We start from the raw sequence: 20,032 nt of genomic DNA on the forward strand, positions 1-20,032 counted from the left end.
GGCCAGGGACTAAAACAGAACCGCAGGGAGTTCCCGTCATGGCGCAGTGGTTAACGAATCCGACTAGGAACCATGAGGTTGTAGGTTCGATCCCTGGGCCTTGCTCAGTGGGTTAAGGACTAACCCCGGGTTAAGGATCCGGCATTGCCGTGAGCTGTGGTGTGGGTTGCAGATGATGCTCGGATCCCGAGTTGCTGTGGCTCTTGGCGTAGACCAGCGGCTACAGCTCCGATTGGACCCCTAGCCTGGGAACCTCCATATGCCATGGGAGCGGCCCAAGAAATGGCTAAAAGACAAAAAATAAAAAATAAGAAACTCGGTTAAAAAAAAAACAAAAAAAAAAAAAACAGAACCGCAGCGGTGACAACATCACGCGCAGGCCACCAGGGAAGGCCAACGAGCAATTACTTTTCATATCGGACTTAAGTCGGCAACCTATGTCCTACTATAAGCTGCATACAATGTCCTAAGAATCGTACTGTAAAACAGCCATGCACATCGAATTCTGCTTGGCAAACACGATGGGGACGTTTGTAAGAATGTGCATTTTATGTCTACTTATACTTTCAGACAACAGAGGCAGCCCAATCATAGTTCTTCCATCTTTCTTTTTGGCTGCGCCTACGGCCAGGGATGGCACCCCGGCCACAGCAGTGACAGCGCTAAGTCCTTAGGCCACCAGGGAATTCCCCTGCTTTTCTTTGGAAAAAAAAGAGGGAGCAAGCATGACTCTGGGGTATCCCAAGGGGTTTTGATTTACAAGGCGAAAGCAAGGAGAGTGGGAGAGTGTCTGACTGCTGTGAAATAATGCATGTTTCAAAACCTAGTCTCAAAAAAGAAAAGCGGCAGACGTCAGCCTCCTTGCCCAGTGCCGCCGTGCGCGCCAACGGTTCAGTGGCAGGATGGAGACGCTGCTGAGGGGCGTGGAGGCTGCAAACAGCACTGGTCAGATGGGCCTCACTGTTCTCATCCTTGCCTTTTTTTTTTTTAAAGAGGACACAGAATTCTTTTTTTAAATTTTTAAAAATTTTTTAAATGTTTGTCTTTTTAGGGTCGCACCAGCAGCATACGGAAGTTCCCAGGCTAGAGGTGGAATCGGAGTTGTAGCCGCTGGCCATGGCCACAGCCCCAGCCACCACCAGATCCAAGCTGTATCTGCCACCTACACCACAGCTCACAGCCGTGCCGGTGCCGGATCCTTAACCCACTGAGCGAGGCCAGGGATTGGACCTGCGTCCTCCTGGATACCAGTCAGACTCGTTTCTGCTGAGCCATGACAGGAACTGGAGAACAGAGAACTCTGTTAAAAGCATCTTTATATTCATGTATCAGACATGGCAAATATTTCCTTGGTTTAATGTCAGTCTTAAGAAGTAAATAAAGCCCTGGCCTGGGAACTTCCACATGCCGCTGGTGGGGTCATAAAACCAAAACCAAAACCAAACATGAAACAAAAGCAAAACAGAAAATGTAAATAAAATGAGGACAGTGCCCGAAAACACTAACTCTTAAAAGGCCATGAAAAGGATGCCTCTAACTAGACCCCTTGGGCCCACCTCTAAAGCCCCTCCCAGGGCGGGCTCGACGCCGGGCTCACCTGGTTTGCACAGGGCTGGGGCGGCGGTGGGGGCGCCGGCTCTTGTGAAGGTCACCGTGGGCTCGGGGGGCTGGTCTCCCCACCCGCTGCCGCTGCTGGGCGGCTTGCCCCAGGCGGCCGTGCCGTTGTCCACCAGGGCGGGAGGCGGGGATGTGGCTCCCCAGGAGCTCTCCGCCTTCGCAGGAACAGCAGGCATTTCTCCCCAGCCTGACGGAACTGAAGGCCCCGGGGAGAGAGAAAACAAGAAGCGTCTCACACAGAGAGAAGGCAAGAAGGCAAGGCCAAGTTCCAAAGAATTTCGAGGTCATCTTTAGGGTGGCTTTTAGTAGAGAGTAAAGAAGAGACAACATCAAATTGAATCAGATCTGTTGGGCTCTTGAGAGCTACAATTTTCTCCCTCCTGACCCCTGCCCACCTGAAACCCAAAGCCCGTTCTATTAAAGATTCTTCAAGTCACAGTTCTGCAACACAGTAGAGTCTAAAGGAGTAGTTTAAAACCCAAGTTTAAGAAGTAGCTCTTTTACTTCTGGCATTATAGGCAACAACCTAAAGGACATTTTGTTACATGAGTCTCTTACCACCAAATTTACAAGCTGCAAATACACACTGAAAATTATTCTTGCGTATCTTTTTTCTGTCTTTTTAGGGCTGCATCCACGGCATATGGAGGTTTCCAGGCTAGGGGTCAAATTGGAGCTGTAGCTGCTGGCCTACACCACAGCTCTTGGCAACGCCGGATCCTTAACCTACTGAGTGAAGCCAGGAATCCAACCTGCGTCCTCGTGGATGCTAGTCAGATTCGTTAACCACTGAGCCATGACGGGAATGCCTATTCTTGCTTATCTTTCGACCCACCACCAAAGACAAAGGTCCGGGTAAAAAAAAAACAAACAAATGAGAAGATGGCAGATTAAACACATACAGATAAAGTAAACAGAGAGCCTGGACAGGTGATTCAAGACCAGGCCAACGTAAGGACCTCCCCACTTTCTTTATACTTTAGTAAGAAGAATATTTTATTTTATACACGCAGAACTCATTTTCCCAAATCAACACAAATTCTGGTCTTTCTGCTTTTGCCCATAAGCTCACTTGGCACTACTGACAGTCATACCGACAGCTCATGTCCGTTGCAATTTTCATACAGATACAACTTCTCAGAGACAGAACTGCGACTGTTTTAAGTGCTAACTGGGAATGCCCATCGTGGCACAGCGGAAACAAATCCGGCTAGGAACCCATGAGGTTGTGGGTTTGATCCCTGGCCTTGTTCAGTGGGTTAAGGATCCGGTGTTGCTGTGGCTGTGGTGTAGGCTGGCAGCTGCAGCTCCAATTCAACCCCTAGCCTGGGAACTTGCATATGCTGCGAGTGCGGCCCTAAAAATCAAAAAAAGAAAAAGCTAACTGAAGAAAAGAAAGCATAAAATACAAATAGCTAAACACAATTTTTAAATTCTTTGGTTGAAACATGGATACCACCATCTCAATTGTGAAATCTATTGATTTTCTGACTAAAAATTGCATGGAATCAGCTCCCTTGCTGCTTTTACTCTAATAAAATGCAATAGTATTAATGACAAAAGAACATGCAACCCATGAATCACTGAGGATCACAGGCCCTATGCTGAGCAATATACCATGTACATTATTACCAATAACAGGGAGGCTAGCCCTAGTCAGCTATTGACAATTGCTAACTGTAACATCATCGATAATTACACAGGAAACAATAGTGCATATTGGAAGAAGGGAGTTTTACAAATCAAAGGGACAAAATTAAAATAGGAAAATTAACACAGATGACCAAAAATTATGAAAATTTTGGGAAGAGGAAATAATTTAGGTGTTGCTAAAGGCCAATCAGCTGTAAAAAAAAAAAAAAATACTGATCTACTGCAGGTACTCACATAACAAATCTACCTGAAATTTGTTTGTCATCTTTCTAGCTCCATCTCTCTAGAAGACAGAACTACAAACTGCTTAAGTCAAAACTAAGAATAAACATTAAGACTCTCGTACAGAAGGCAAACGATCTGTAAGCAGCATGTTCCAAAATCTTAGAAATAAGTGGAAGAATAATTGCTCACTCAAAAATCAAGAAAACAATATTTCCATTTTTTGGGCCCCTCTCACAGCATATACATAAGTTCCTGGGCCAGTGGATAAACCTGCACCTTGGCAGTGACCCAAGCTGCTGCAGTGACAACGCCGGATCAGTAAACTGCTGCACCACAGGAAAATTCCGAATATCTCCACTCTGGCTCTGAGCTCTGGCCAAACTAACACACACATCAGAGTTGAGCTCTGGCCAAACTAACACACACATCAGAGTGAGTGCACCAGTAGACACCCGTAGAGCTCTGGCCAAACTAACACACACATCAGAGTGAGTGCACCAGTAGAGCTCTGGCCAAACTAACACACACATCAGAGTGAGTGCACCAGTAGACACCCGGGAACCCGGAAGAGACACTAAAACCGAGGCACATGGAAACATATTGATGCAAAGCAAGTATTTTTGAGAGAGAGAAAATAATTTTAGGAGTTCCTGTCATGGCTCAGCAGAAACGAATCTGACTACCATCCATGAGGCTGCAGGCTCAATCCCTGGCCTAGCTCAGTGGGTTAAGGATCCAGCGTGGCAGTGAGCTGTGGTGTAGGTGGCAGATGTGGCTCGGATCTGGTGTTGCTGTGGCTGTGGTGTAGGCTGGCAGCTGCAGCTCTGATTCAACCCCTAGCCTGGGAACTTCCATATGCTGTGGGTGTGGCCCTAAAAAGACCAAAAAAAAAAAAAAAAAAGAAAAAAAAAAAGAATTTTAAATACATACTACTAAAATAAATACAATCCCCACTGTGTAATGTTTATTGCTCAAGTGATACGGTATTCCCTGTTGTTAATAATTTTATAGGTGTTCTTCTCAAGTTGGGCTTATTTAATGAGGCTGAACAAATTCCTATTTTCCACTGAAAGCACTGATGTTAAATTTTTTTTTAAATGGTCCTTCAAATGCTACTGCTTGTGTTCCTGTGTGGCTCAGTGGGTTAAGATACGGCATTGTGTCTGCAGTGGCTAGGGTCACCGCTGTGGCAGGCTCGATCCCTGGCACAGGACCTTCCACAGGCTGAGGATGCAGCCAAAACAAACGGCCCAACCTGCTGCTTTTTTGGGGGGAGGAGCACACCCGCGGCAGGTGGACGTGCCGGGGCCAGGGAGCAGCCTGCCACGGCAGTGACCCGAGCTGCTGTGTGTGAGGATCCTCTCCCGAGGCCGAGCACACGGCCTCGCGGTGCACAAGACCTTCTTGTCTGTCTCGCCGGGTCATCCCAGAGGGTAGGTGTTAGAGACAGAATAAAAAAGTTCCTATTTTAGGGCATTAACGCCGATTTCAAATGTGCTAGTAACTCTCTTATTGATGTGAGTGGGGCCAAATGGCATCTTTAGCTGTCTCATTTTTAAGATATCTTCTTTAGTGGCCCCATCCGTGGCCATGGAGTTCCTGGGCCAGGGGTCAGATCTGAGCCGCAGGTGCGACCCACACTGCAGCAACTTGAGATCCTTGACCCACTGTGCCAGGTCGGGGATTGAACCTGAGTCCCAAGTGCTGCAGAGATACCACCAGTCCCGCTGTGCCCCGGTGGGAACTCACTTTTAAATTCATTTTGAACTGTAGGAACTTAAAGGGAAAACCTTCATGTGTATCCCCAGGACCCACACTCCAGGCGTCTCCTGCCGCTTTAGCAGGATCTCTGATTCCCTGGTCTTCCTTTCAAGTCCTTCAAAATACGTAAGCACCCTAACCAAACTGAAACGCAAAATATCTCACATCCGCAAAAAGCGCAGACTGCTCACAGCTCCTTCTGGTTTTGCTAACTACTACGGCATGGTGCTTAAAATAGAACCGCTCAGGCTGAAGAGGTAGAGAGATCTGTGTCTGAAGTTCTGTGAAAACAGACATGTGCCCAACAGCAGCTTGCTGACTCCCTGTCTGCAGGTGACTCTATTTGGGGTCTCATTTTTACACCAAAGGATGACATGGGAGGGAGGGAGCTCCTAGGGCTGGCGGCTCACAGGAAGGACAGTGTTCCCCAGCGCTGGCTCCGAGGACACTTAGAGGAACAACACGCGTGCTTAGCTATCAAGGGAGAGGACGCCGAAATCCCGCTGCTTCCAAGTTTTAGTTCACAGAATGGGAGATCTGCCTGTCCCATGACTAACTCACACAGTCTCTGCCTTGGGTTATGATATTTGTGCCAGGAAACGAAATGATAAAGCAAATATAATATCACTAGATGAAGCAAGCACCCAAAGCAAAGTCTGCTTCTGCTTCTGGCTGGAGCCCTCTCCAACCTCACGAGCCGACAGTGATTAGTGTGGCTGAAATGCATGGAGGCGGCCTAGGCAGGACACTGCTGGGGGCGAAGGGGAATGGGGATCGTGATGGATAAAACACATATTCTGGAGGAAGACCCACATTAGCAGTGTTCTTCCGGCTTCCTTTTTTTTTTTGGCTGAGCCCACAGCACGCAGAAGTTCCTGGGCCAGAGATCGAACCTGTGCCACAGCAGCGACCAGAGCAGTTGCAGGGCCGATGCCAGATCCTGAACCCCAAGGGGGTCTGTGCCACAAGAGCACCCCCTTCTGGTTTTCTGATTGACATGTGGCACTAATATTTCATTTCCACCCACTGTGGAGGACAGAACCTCAGGCAAGATTTCACAACCCCACTATGTGGCCAGTTTCACGCAGATTAGGAAGTGACCGGCCTTCGTGGTCGACTCTGAACTCCTGCACAGTGATGTGTCCACCCACCCACTCGCCACCTCCCAATCCCTTTCAAATGATCTAAACGTCTTGGTGACACCTGACAAAGGCCAGGGACGAAAGAAACCATCTCTGGAGGTTCTCCCGAATCTCACTGCTACAGTCAGTTTCCTGTGAGCATATGTTATTCATCAAAAGTTTTATTAATACTCAATGTTCTCCCATGTCTGCAAAGTGATTTTTTTTTTTTTCTTCTTTTTCGGCCAGCCCCATGGCACATGGAAGTTCCTGGCTGGGGATCAAACTGGAGCCGAGGTGGCCTATGCCACAGCTGCAGCAATGCTGGGTCCTTAGCCCATATCCTTAACCTGCTGCGGCACAGCAGGACTCCCTGCAAGTTGATTTCTAAGTGTCCCGAGTATTTATTTCTAAGTGCACTAGATAATGAGGCTGCATTTTCAGGGTGGGCTTTCATTTCCTTAGCTTGCGGCTGTAGCTCACACACCACGCCTCCCGGCCGGAGCTGAGGAGGCGGCCCTGCTTGCTCAGCGCCAGCTGACAGGACCTCACACTCTAGGCTGAGAGAGAGACCCATGCGTCCTTCTCAGGCAGCTTACATCTCTTGATCAAAGGGCAGGCACAGGGCACGTCTGCAGACTTTTAAGGCGTTCCAACCTCAGACTGGGTTTGAACCGGATCCAAATAATCCAGTGTATGATGCCATACTGCATTTCCAAAGCTACTCTGTTTTCCTCAGGCTCATCAGAAAACTAATTAATGAATACCAATATAACGACAACAGGACAAAAATGACTGTCCTGTAGCATATACTTTTATAAAGCTGGATACACACAGAAAGCCCACCTAGTAAAGAAATCGGATTTCCTAAGACAGGGATCAATACCCTTCAGGGGCGAAGATGGACAGCTGAAAGAACTTAGACGCCCAGCTCTGAGATGCGTCAGCATTTTGCCAAATGCGTGCAGGGCCAGAGTGAGCCCGCAGAACCTGTGGAAGGCCTGCTCTCGAAGAGCAGAAACCACATCAGACGGTCACCGGGTCTGCGGCCTTGCGGGCACGGGGAATCCCAGTGGGTCTGGGCACCTGTTCAGGCCGCCTGCTAACCCACTGCCACGCCCATGCTGCCCGGCCCTCAGGGTCCCCGACAGGCACGGTCTGCTCAATGGAAAGGACCGAGGGGCTGCGGTGTTGTCGCTGCCAAGAAGGGGACTGGGGGTGGGGTAGCGGGACTGCTCCTCTTGCAGCGCCAAGGACGGCTGGCCTGGCGGCCGGGAGAGCCGTGGCCTTAGCTCCCGAGAAGGGGATCTGCTCTCTGGGCACAGGAGCGCAGCTTCAGGACAGGCGACGGGGGCCGGAATGAGGCCTCGACACCGCTGCTCTTTGTCACCAGAGGAACACGGCTCGGCACGTGGAAACAATCCATCTAACTTTTTGTTCGTGTCTGTCAGGTGGTAAAATAAAATCCACAACTGCTTTCACACTATTGCCCCAGATACAGAGTTCAGACGCGCGTAGGGCCCGAGGCCGCAGGGAGAGAAGAAACACAGAGACAGCTGCGGTGGAGGAATGCAGCGCATTCTCCTCCTCTTATGTTTGATGTGACCACGTGCAATTTATTAAAAAAATGTTATCTATGAACACTTTTCACATAAAAGAAAATTAATTTGGCCTTTCCAACCAAAGAGCAGTGCCTTTATCCAGGATAAAGCTCACACTCCTTGTCTACTAAAAACCACTACGAGGAGACTCTAAAGGTAACATGTTAAAGAGGGGAAAAAAAATCACAGATGCTATGGCCCCCCATCTCTGCGGGGTGTCCTGGACGTGATACTGCAGAAGTGGCAGCAGGCAAGATATGTATGACACGCCCGAGACCCCTGCCCCCTCACCATGTGGTCCCTGGGCTTCCTCTGTAAAGTGAGTGGCAGGGACCATCCAGACCACACGAGGCCGCACATGGTCACCTGACGCTGCCAGGCCATGCTGACCAGCAGGACCCCCGCGCCAGGCACAGGGCCCCCTTCAGCTGCAGCTTTCTAGAAGATGATGAGCAGGGGAGGAGGGGGCTCAAATCACGACCTATGAGGAACAGTTACGGGAACAAGGATTTCCAGAAGACAGACGTGGGTGGGTGGGACACGGCAGAGGGCTTTTCCTGTGCCAACTCCACCACCGAACTTTATACCCCTGGACTCTCTCGCTAGACCCTGCATCTGCGGCATCAATTGCCTGTCTTCCTTCTCCCTTCCCCTGGTTTCCTCAAATGCTTAATCAAACTTAAGTGCCTGGAAATGTCAGTCATCTGATAGTGAAAGACAGGAACCACAGGCGTTCCCATCGTGGCGCAGAGGAAACGAATCTGACTAGCATCCCTGAGGATGTGGGTTTGATTCCTGGCCTTGCTCAGTGGGTTGGGGATCCTGCGTTGCTGTGGCTGTAGTGCTGGCTGGCAGTTATAGCTCCAATTCAACCCCTAGCCTGGCAACTTCCACATGCCCAGGGTGTGGCCCTACCCCACCCCCCCCAAACAAAGCCAAATCAGGAATCAGAAATTCACACCTCCAGGGAGCCAGTCAGTTAATGTAAACAGACCCATGTAGGAAGACTATCAGGACAAGCCTGGGGCTGGGGGAGCAGAGGGTGAGGACGTGGCAAATGCCATGGCGTGGGCGCTGCAAACCCGAGCCATCCTGGTTCACTGCTGCCGTCCAAATCCAACGCATCAGACCGTCTAGGTTTCCCAAAGCCAGAAATATGGAATTTCATACACAAGTCTCTTCAAAAATGTTGACTCTTATGAACAACGTGGGCCCCAAAGGCACATGTGTGGGACCAGGTGTAGCCCACGGGCCACGAGGTTGGTTGGTTTGTTTTTTTGCCTTATTCGTGGCACGTGTTAGTTCCAGGGCCAGGGATCAAACCCACACCACAGCTGTGATCCAAGCCACCGAAGTGGTAACACCGGATCCTCAACCCTCTGCGCCCCAGGGAACACTGAGGAGGCGGAACTCTGGTTTGGTGGCGGTGAAGTGTGTGCACAGGCTAAAATGGTCTCGGGCTCCATAGAGAACTCCTGACGCGGTGGCTGGAGAGGCAGAAGCCAACTAACTGCCAGGGAGGCGGAGAGGAAGCCGGAGGGAGCCATCCTGCTGCTGCCCGATGCTTCTGATGAAAACCGAGCAGCCGCCCTAGGCAAGCCGACCACCCTCCCGCTGCCTCTCCAGAGCACCCCCGCCCGCCCGACCACCCACGCTAACTCGGCAGCCTTGGCTCCCTTGCGGGACGGCACAGTCCGCCAGGCCAGGGACTCTGTCCTGTTTGTTCCCTGCCGCATCCCCGGCAACCCCGGCACTGCCTGGCACCCAGGAGGTCCCAGATGCAAGTGGATGAAATGAGTGTCTGTCTGCCGTGGGCCTGAACACCGCCCGGCCACCCTGGTTAGCCGGGTCCCTCTCTCTACGGGCCAGTGAACACCTCTGCTCCCCCTGCAGCCCGGGCCTGTGTCCTCCATCCTCTCGGAGGACACCCAGAAGGTGGCCCCCAGCCCGGGGTCACACGCACCACCGGCCGGCTGGCGGGCCCTCCCACTGGACGCGGGGTCTCCTTCCTTTGCATCCATCTCCCTCTCCACGCACCCTTTCAGCTTTGGAACAGGCTTGAACCGCCACCGTCTTAAAACCTCTACTCTGCCCGTCCACGCCGCCTCACAGCTGTGCCCTCAGCACCATCTCTGAGCCTTCCATGCCCAACCTCTGCCGTCACCGCCACAGGACATGTGCGTATCACTGTGACCTGTCCACTGGCTCCAGCTCTGGACCCTCTTTGCTCCCACATCCAAATGGTTCCCAGGCTCGCTGCCATCTCCGTCTGCACCCCCTGCCACCGTTCCAACCCAGGCCGCCCCCTCCACGCAGACACGGCTGCGCTCGGTGCCTCTGCCCCAGCACCGCGCCCCGTCAAGCCAGTCTTCACTCGCCAGCTGGAAGGACTCCACGAGGAAGTCGCTCACTCAGTCGGCCTCGTCTCAGTGCCGTCCCACTCCTCTGGACACGTGCAGCTTCTTCACCTGCCGAAACACCTGCCCCGGGCTTTTCTCTCGGCAAGGCCTTCCCCTGCCCCTGCCGCCCACCCCAAGCACCGACCACTCTCAACTTCCTTTTGTCCCTAAACAGGCCACCTCGTTTCTTGCCTCTAGGCCTGTGTGCTAGTCTCTCCCTCTGCAACACTTCTCTGCATGTTACCCAGAATCTGCGCACCCCTGAGCCCTCATGACCAAAACCCTGGGCGGGCACCACCCTCCACGCTGTCCTCTCCCGGTCACCATTCTGGCACTGTCTGTGTACTTGTCCCTCTGCAGGCTCCAAAAGGGCGGAGCTCCCGTCCTCGACACTACTGTAACCCAGCGCACAGCAGGTGTTCAACAACGCCTTCTGAATGAACGTGTGCCAAATAGAAGGGCAGGGGTATGGGTCTAGACGCGTCCACACAGGTGGGCATGCGCACGTAAGGAATCTCGTGCTTGAGGCTTGGAGGTGGGAGCTGGATCGGGGCGGAGGGATGGAGGGGCCCAGCCGCAGCTGGGTCAGCGATGGGGTTCTGACCCAGGGCGGTGGGGGGCAGCCCGGACCCACCTCGCTTCTGTTTCCACGCCCGATGAACCCCAGGCTCTGCACGTGACCATCGACAGGCACGCAGCACCCCTTCTGCTGCCCGCCATGAGCCTTCCTGTATTAGGGGTCCCCAAATAAAAAAACTACCCGACTCCGAGGTAGGCTGGACTCCAGATGCAAATTCGGTTTCATGTGTAAGACGACTGAGTGAGTGACCACAGAGAAAGGACTTTTTCCTCAGCTGTGTCTACGTTTCTGTGCCCGTGTGTGCATGTTTATAGAATTTAGGAATGGCGTAAAACCGGAAGGAACAGTGAATGTACTGATGACAGAATCAGGATTCAAAAATGTCTCAATTGGCTGGGGGACCTGAGCCCAAGCTTACCAGGAGCAAAGTGTTACCTTGGGGTCAAGCCACCAGCGGCACAGAACAGTCCTGAGCGAGGAGGGGTCACAGTGGCCTGAACGAAAAGAAAGGCTTCATATTTTAAGCCCAATTTAAGAAGAGTGTGACACAGCTCGGGAAGCTCCCTGAACCTCGGAGGGCACTCCCAGGAGCCTGGTTATGGGAGGGAGGGAGGTTAATCTCAGCGAATTCTGCACCAGTCACAGCACACTTTCAGCAAGGCCACTGGTCCTGGGCGCAAGGACCCTCGGCAGCCACAGCTTTGCTAGATGACAACAAAAAGGATTTACAACCATGATGCGAGGAACAGGGGGAGGAGCCAGGAGTATTTCCTGGAGGAGGGGTACATGGGGCATGAAAACCACACCCGGCTGTTTGAAATGCTGGGGCATGAGAAATCAGTCCTCGCTCTGTATTGTCCCAAAGACACAGGAACGGTTAGAGAGAGGCTGCCTGAGGCTCAGTCTAAGGACACTAGGCGTGTGACCTGGAAGGAAGTGTGCCGGGTGGGGGCAGGGCCTCACGCTAGGCGCTTGACAAGTGTGTCCCAGGAGTTCTCGCTGTGGAGCAGTGGGTGAAGAACCTGACTGCAGCGGCTCAGGTCAGTGTGGCAGCTCGGGGCTGAGCCCCAGCCCGGCAAGGTGGGTTAAGGATCGGGTGCTGCTGCAGCTGTGGCTCGGATTCGACTCCTGGCCAGGGGGCTCCACATGCTGCAGGTGTGGCCAGACAACAGAGGGAAGGCCCTGAACCCAACGCCCTGAGTTGGCAGATGCTCCTTCTGGTCCCTTCCACCCCTGGGGCTCTGCGGTGTGGTGAGCTCGGTCCTCACCCATCACTGAGACCGAGGCCCTGCCTGGGTCACCACGACCCTCTGTCCATGGACCAATGTTCAAGCGAGAGATGGGGAGTCACTGTCGGTTCTCTGGTGACCAAGCCAGCCGAGCTCTCCCTCCTCCTTGGTCTGTGCTGCATGCTGATTTTCTCAGCCACAACCCACACACCCTGTGGACAGGCTGCGGTCTGACTCGTCCTCTCTTCCACTGCAGCACCCAGTGCAGTGCCGTGCACAAAGCAGAAACTCAATCACAGATTTCAGTCTAATTTTAGGGTTTTTTCTTTTTTCAACTGAAATCGAAACATGATTTTTATGGTATAATGCCATCATATTTTACAAAAATGGCTTTATTTCACTGCTTAACCATATCAGAAGCACCCGTGGAGCCTTAAAAATGCCGTGGTTCCGCGGTAACGAACCAACCAGTATCTTATGAGGACTCGGGTTCCCTGGCCCCACTCAGTGGATTAAGGATCTGGCGTTGCCATGAGCTGTGGTGTAGGCTGCAGACATGGCTCGGATCCCACATTGCTGTGACTGTGGTGTAGGCTGCAGCTCCGATGTGACCCCTTAGCCTGGGAACTTCCACATGCCGCGGGTACGGCCCTAAAGAGACAAAAATAAAATAAAATAAAAATGACCAGTGAATGGGCTTCCCTCCGGACCAACGACACTAGCGACCTCTGAGTTGGCACCCCCCAGCACCCCCAAGCTCCTGGGTAATTCTAAGGAAGGCTCCCTCGGGGTGAGAACCACCGTTTCTCTCACAAAGAAGTGAAGCCTCTGTAACAAGCAAACACAAACTAAGACAGGGGTCCCCATCCTCCCCTGAAGAGGATACAGTTTCTTTTCCTTTCCTCTTCTCCCACTGCCAGGGCTTTATACATACATGTGTGTGTGTGTGTGTGTGTGTATATACACATATATATATCTTTTCTCCCTGGATGGAAAGTGCTCAGAGAACCCTACTGTGTTGCTTCTCTTTGGAAAAGATGCAACTACAACACTGTTAAGGTGGAGGGAGGGCACTAAAATCAGTGTAACGGCACCTGCTCCACAAGCACCAGGCAAGTACGTCTGCAAATGCAATGAGAAGAAACCATCTCTTTTCACTCCTAAAGGAACCGACAGTGCCCCCGTACCTGGACCGAGCAGCGGCGACCGGTTCAGCTGGGCGCCGGCCTGGTGTGCCGGGGGCGCCTCGGCCGCGCTGGCGCTGTTGCTCGTGGTGGTGGTGGCGGTGGCGGTGCTGGCCGCGGCACTGCTCTGGATGCCCGGGTTGTTTCTGTCCCACATGTTTACAGTTTTATTGTGGTAGGTGCTCGGGTCGCCCCAAGCTGAGGTACCGTCATCAATTTCCATTTTGCGTCGAATGGAGGGCGGGGAAGGTTCTTCCCAGCCCGTGGCCTCACCGCTGTCCTTCTGTTTGACAGGGACCGGGCCCCCGATCCACCCTGTTCCTGTCTGTTTAACGGAGGCGGCGCCCCCCCAGTTACTGGTGCTGGCGTCTTGGGGTTTGCTCGCCCAGCTCTGCTGGGGGCCAGGCTTTAACGACTCTCCCCAGCTCGTCCCTGGATTCACCTTCGCGTGTGTGCCGTTGCCCCAGCCGCCGGGCCCGGACCGTGGAGCCTCACTCCACCCGGACCCTGACCGAGGGCCCTCAGCATCCCATCCGGAGCCGCCTTTTTTCCCGTCCCCCAGGTGTCCCAGCACAGAGGACGAGTCCGCCCAGTCCCCGCCTCCTGCGCCCCAGGCGGGATTCGACTTGGGTCCCTCTCCCCAGTTCTGAGACCTGGGTTTCTGAGGCTCGGCCCAGGTGGGTGACTTGTCCTCCTGACTTACGGTCCCGCCCCAGGCGTGGCCACTCTTGGCAGCAGCAGCATTAGTGACAGCAGTAGAGCTTATCGCGTCCCCCCAGACCCCCGGGCCGTTGGGCGCTTTGCTGCTGCTGTCTCCCCAGCCTGTGTTTGCTGGCACAGCAGCAGGGGGTGAGCTGACCCACCCAGATACTGAAGAGGTATTTGTACTGTTGGTGATGGACCCATCGTTCTTCCCCCCTGAGTGTGAAGGCGGAGGAGCCGCACAGCCCCAGGCCTCCGTCCCATTGTCACTCTTCCTCTCAGACCTAGGGGATTCCTCAAATTCCCAGGCAGTGTTTTGCTTCACTGGAGTCTGTCCCCAACCAGAATTGGACAGAACCCTCGGGTCAAGATCGCTCCTTGGCAACTGGAGGTGCCCTTGGTCTAGCGTCCCTTTGTCTCGCCTTCGGCCTTCTGCTCCCTCCCTCCCAGCGCCCCCTTCGCCGTGACCGCCAGAACCGTCGCTGCTTCCGTCACTTGCCGTGGTTCCAGAAGAGGCGGCTTTGGCCCAAGAGGCCACGTGCTCGCTGCCGGGCGGCGCGGCAGGGTTCTGGCTGCCAGCGCTCGGACCATCCCACCCTGCGGCTCCTTTCCCGCCGATGTCGCCGCTGGAGTGCTGGTTCGGGGGCTTGCCCCACTCCCCATTCACGCCGTTGGCAGCGGTGCTTCGGCCGGGGTGGCCCCAAGCTCCTGAATGGATGTTACCGACGCCACTGCTGCCACTGCCCCTGCCCCAGGCGAGGATTCCGGGACCAGCAGGAGGTCCCGCATCCCACGCGTTCCCTCCGTTTCCTTCCTTCTGCACAGCGCTGCTGGATCCGTTCTGCTTAGCACTTAATGCTGCGTTCACAGTGTCTCCATTCCCCTGACTGAACCCAGAGCTGCTAGTTCCTGGGGCGGGGTTGCCTGGGGACAGGCCCCACACAGAAGTGCTGACTCCTTCGCCCCCCCCCGCGCTGACTTGAGAAGCTGACGATCCGTTAGCACCAGGAAGGCCTTGCAGGTGGGGCGGGAGGACGGCCCCCACGCCGACCGCCACGCCCCAGTTTGGCAGGCCGTTCGCCTGCACTGCATTGACGGGGTTTGGAGGAGCGCTCGCGGGGTTAGTGTTAGCTGGTCCATCAGTGTTAAGGGTCTGAGGTGGAACGCTGAAAGACACACTCGGAGAGGTGGACGTGGGTGGGTCTGGGCTCTCCTGCGGCAGCAAGCTTCCCCAAGCACCTAAAGTGCCCGCTGGGTTCCCGTTCTGGGTGCCCACGTTGTGACCTATGGCACTGACTGGACTGCAAATACTGGAAGGGTTGCCTGTCGCCACAGTCCCCTCGTGTCCAAGTACAGGCCAGGCAGCTGGGTTGGCATTGGGGTTAAGGTTAAGGTTAATGCCGGCGCCGGAGGTGGAAGCCCCCCAGCAGTTCTGACCCCTCCCATCTCCGATCACGCTGGCCAGCTTCCCCTCCCCGCCGCCCAGGGGGCAGTGAGCCAGGCCAGAGCCGGGGCCCGCGGCAACGCCCCACGCCCTGGCCGCAGGTCCACCGCTGTTCGCTGCCCCCGCTCCGAGGGCACTCTGGCCGGGAGGGCTGTGGACGAGGGCGCCGCTGGTGCCATTATTGCCGTTGGGCTTCTTGGTCTGTCCAGTGAAGCCGCCCTGGGCACCCCCTGTAGCCATGCTACTGTTCTCCGAGCCACAGTTGGAGGCAGAGTCAGTGTCCGTGGTGCATTCTGAGGCAGATTCCGTCTCTGCTCCTGTGAGGGAAGGCCACGCCTCCGTGTCAGTCCTGGCGACGATCACTTTATCCCAGCTGCAGGGGGCTTCGCTTCTGTAGGTGGGCGGCTGTCCCCAGGGCGAACTGTCATAATGATCGGGCAGTCCACTGTGACCGAGATCTGAAAAAGACAAGACAGGCTCAAAATCAGATTTTCCTTCCACCTGTCAATGAAGCCATTCTTTGGAGGGAGCTCTGTGTCGGGTTTTCAATTCTGGATGACAAATACTACAAAAAGGACTTCAAGAAAACAGTTATTGGTCTTCTTAATAGCTCCCAATTGAACAAGAGTCAATGCCTCTAAAATTACATTAATTCTTACCACTACACCAAACTACCGAGAGGGTTCCCAATGCACATTAGCGCAAGGGCTTTGAAAGTGGCTTAACGGGAAGCAGTCCGGCATCCACGCGCCTGTGTGACTCCTGTGAATAGTCGGACTCTTTGGGAAACGCTGGCTGCAGCAGGAAGTTCACACGGGTTCTTGAAGGCAATTTGTACTTCAAAATCTCTACGAGTTACAGTATTAGATGGAGGCTACACAGCTCATTTAGCAGAAAGAACCAAATGCACTGCAGAATCATAAAACCGAACCCATATTTTGTGGGTGGGGGACGGAGGGAGAGAAAAGTTTTATTTTTATTTTTTATTTATTTTTTCAATTTTTTTGTCTTTTTGCCTTTTCTAGGGCCGTTTCCGCGGCATATGGAGATTCCCAGGCTAGGGGTCTAATCGGAGCTGTAGCCACCAGCCTACGCCAGAGCCACAGCAACGTGGGATCCGAGCCGTGTCTGCGACCTACACCACAGCTCACGGCAATGCCGGATCCTTAACCCACTGAGCAAGGCCAGGGATCGAACCCGCAACCTCATGGTTCCTAGTCGGATTCGCTAACCACTGTGCCACTACGGGAACTCCGAAGTTTTAGAAAATAATACCTCATGTTCTCAAGGACACAGGGTTAGAAGCATTTAATTATATTTATACTACTTTATCTGTTATTACCAGGAATTACGGTTTCTCATAGCTTTCTGTGCATTCGCAAAAAGTATTTCCAGCCCTACAGCTGGTATCTCCTTGGATCTCTAAGGATTCTTTCTATATTGCTTTCTATTTCCTTAACTGGGTCTTTTTTTCAGAGATCCCCAGAATCCTTTATACAGTATCTTCCTATAGTATTTATATCATTTCACTCTTAGAGCCTTTTAAAGAATCCAGTACTTGGTATCTGCACTTTCTCTCCTGTGATTTCCTCATTTTTTTTTGAGTATTTCTGACATTGCAATCAAACACATTCCAATGCAACTTCCAACAGACTTATTTGAAGTATGCATCACTAAAAAATAAAGTGAAAGGAGAGTTCCCTGGTGGCTCAGAAGGTTAAGAATATGGTGTTGTCACTGCAGTGTCTTGGGTCACTGCTGTGGCACAGGTTTGATCCCTGGCCCAGGAACTTCTACATGCTGCTGGCTCAGCCAAAAACAAAACAAAAGCAAAAAAAACAGCTCCCGCCCCCTCCCCAGCCATTCGCAAATTTCAAGAAAAACATTAATCATCCGGTAAAAAAACACATACATGAAAGGCATCTGGAGGACCTATGGCGGTGCCTGTGAGCCTGGGCTCCTTCTGACGGCAGGGGGGGGGGGGGTCCATCTTCTGAAAGAAGGGTCAGCACAGTGGCCAAGCTTCCAGCGCTCAGCCCTTCCCGGGCTGGAGAAGAAGAGCTCGAGGAAGCAGAACAAGAGCAGCACTGATGAGGCTGTGCTGGCAGCTGGCTCGTATTTCTTTTCTTTTCTTTAATTTTTTATAGTACAATTTTTTGTTGTTGTTGTTGCTGTTGTTGCTATTTCTTGGGCCGCTCCCGCGGCATATGGAGGTTCCCAGGCTAGGGGTTGAATCGGAGCTGTAGCCACCGGCCTATGCCAGAGCCACAGCAACACGGGATCCGAGCCGTGTCTGCAACCTACATCACAGCTCACGGCAACGCCGGATTGTTAACCCACTGAGCAAGGGCAGGGACCGAACCCGCAACCTCATGGTTCCTAGTCGGATTCGTTAACCACTGCGCCACGACGGGAACTCCATGGCTCGTATTTCTACACGGGCCCCAGCACCCGAGATGGCAGGGGTGGGGGGCGGGGGTGAAGTCACGCCTGGAACACACACCGGAAGCCTCTAGCACATGCTCGCTCACTCCAAAACACCAACCCTCCCTCTAACTCCTCCCTGGTCCAGGCTCCATCATTTCCAACTGGGTCATTCCAACAGCTTTCTAACCATCTCCCCCACACCCAGTCTTGCTTCTCTCCTGCGCTGCCTCAATAACGCACTGGCTATTCTTTCTAAACGGACATCCAGCAGGTCATGGAAGCCTACTTACACACTTCAGGCGGTTCTTAACATCAAAACACAAGGAGGCACCGCATCCTCACGCTGGTCAGAAAGGCCGTGACTAAAAAGCCTACAAGCAGTACAGGCGGAAGAGGGTGCGGAGTAAAGGGAACCCTGCCACGCTGTTGGTGGGAATGGAGGGGAGGACGGAGGTTCCTTAAAAAAACCAAAAACAGAGCTACCACATGATCCAGCGATCCCACTCCTGGGTATGTGTCTGGGCGAGATGAAAACTTTGATTCCAAAAGATACACGCGTGCCACTATTTACAATAGCTAAGACATGGGAACACTCTAAGTGTCCATCAGCAGGTGAGAGGGTTAGGATGTGGTACACAGACACAATGGGATATAACCGCACCATAAAAAAAGAATGAAATAATGCCATCTGCAGCAGCGAGGATGGACTGGATGGACGGAAATGATCACACTACCTGAAGTAACTCAGAGAAAGACACAAGGTATCACTTACATGTGGAATCTAAAGTAGGATACAAATGAACTTATTTGAAACACTGAAATAGACTCTCAGACAGAAAACAAACTTAAGGTTACCAAAGGGGAAGGAGCTGGGGAGGGAGAAAGCAGAATCTGGTATTACAGCAGACACACACTGCTGTATATACAATAGATAAAGAACAAGAAGCGACTGCACAGCACACGGAACAATACTCAATACCTTATAATAACCTATAATGGGAAAGACTCTGAAAAAGAATACACGTGTGTGTGGGTAAGTCTACACACACATATTTGTACGTATAACTGAATAACTTCGCTGTAAATCAACTATACTTCAATTAAAAAAAAAATGGTTCTCAACCCAATGACCCCGTCTTGAAGCAGCCCTCACGAGGCTGGGTTCTCTTTTGGGACCTTGTTCACACCACTCTTTCCCTTGCTCTGTGCTCAAGGCGGTTCCTCAAGGCACCACCTGCACAGCCCGCACCAACAGGGCCTTGGAAGAAGCTGTCCTTCACTTGGATTCAGGTTCGATTCTTTTCTCTTTCTCAACTCCCTGGGCGTGGCATTTGAGAGGTTTTCCTTCCCTGGGTAGGACCCTTGGATACATTCATTATAAATCTCCCTTTCCTTTTAATTCCTGAAGGCTGGGAGCTGGCAAGCATGCTCTGCAAAGCGACAGACACTGATTCCTTAAGCTTTGTGGGCCACATGGTCTCTGTCACTGCTGCTCAGCTCTTTCTTTCTTTTTTCTTTTTTCTTTTAGGGCCACGCCTGCGGCATATGGAGGTTCCCAGGCTAGGGTCGAACTGGAGCTGCAGCTGCCAGCCCACACCACAGTTACAACAATGCCAGATCCGAGGTGAGTCTGCACCTACACTATAGCTCACAGCAACGCCGGATCCTTAACCCACTGAGTGACACCAGGGATCTAACCCATATCCTCATGGATACTAGTTGGGTTCCTTAACTGCTGAGCCATGACAGGAACTCCCACAACTGCTCAATTCTGATGTGACTGTGAAAAAAAGGCAGCCATAGAGAATGAGTGTGGCTGTGTCCCAACTAAACTTGACTTAGGAAAGCAGGTGGTGAGCTGGACGTGGCTGACCGGCTGCAGCCTGCCCAGCCCTGACCTGGGTGGACAGACCCCTTTGCTCCTGGAGCACATCTAGGGGGGTCAGGAGTGTGCCTGTTTGTCTCTCCCTTTCTCCATGAAAGCAAGGGACTGCTCGTTTTTGCCCTGCTTTTCCTCCCGTGCCCAGCAGACCATGGGACACATAACAGGCAGTGAATAAATAACAGTTGAACGAACAAGTGAATTAAT

The 20,032-nt window shown here is 52.7% G+C and overlaps 1 protein-coding gene across 12 annotated transcripts in view; it reads right to left on the bottom strand.

Annotated features, from left to right (window-relative positions):
- The window catches only part of TNRC6C (trinucleotide repeat containing adaptor 6C), a 141,485-nt gene that overhangs the window by 32,079 nt on the left and 89,374 nt on the right, over positions 1–20,032 (bottom strand). For 8 of the 12 annotated variants that reach the window (XM_021066531.2, XM_021066537.2, XM_021066536.2 and 5 more), the window contains exons 5-6: positions 13,374–15,974; positions 1,598–1,813 (exon numbers count right to left, since the gene is read on the bottom strand). In XM_021066531.2, coding sequence (XP_020922190.2) covers positions 1,598–1,813; positions 13,374–15,974 — 2,817 coding nt within the window. The remainder of the gene's footprint in view (positions 1–1,597; positions 1,814–13,373; positions 15,975–20,032) is intronic. The other 4 variants (XM_021066535.2, XM_084983451.1, XM_084983450.1 and 1 more) reach the window with 1 other exon arrangement.

This window comes from Sus scrofa, chromosome 12 (genome assembly GCF_054392235.1).
Source record: "Sus scrofa isolate SSC_HxYL_T2T_F1_AM1 chromosome 12, Sscrofa_HxYL_maternal_Yorkshire_Landrace_v2.0, whole genome shotgun sequence".
In the NCBI taxonomy this organism is placed as follows: domain Eukaryota; kingdom Metazoa; phylum Chordata; class Mammalia; order Artiodactyla; family Suidae; genus Sus; species Sus scrofa.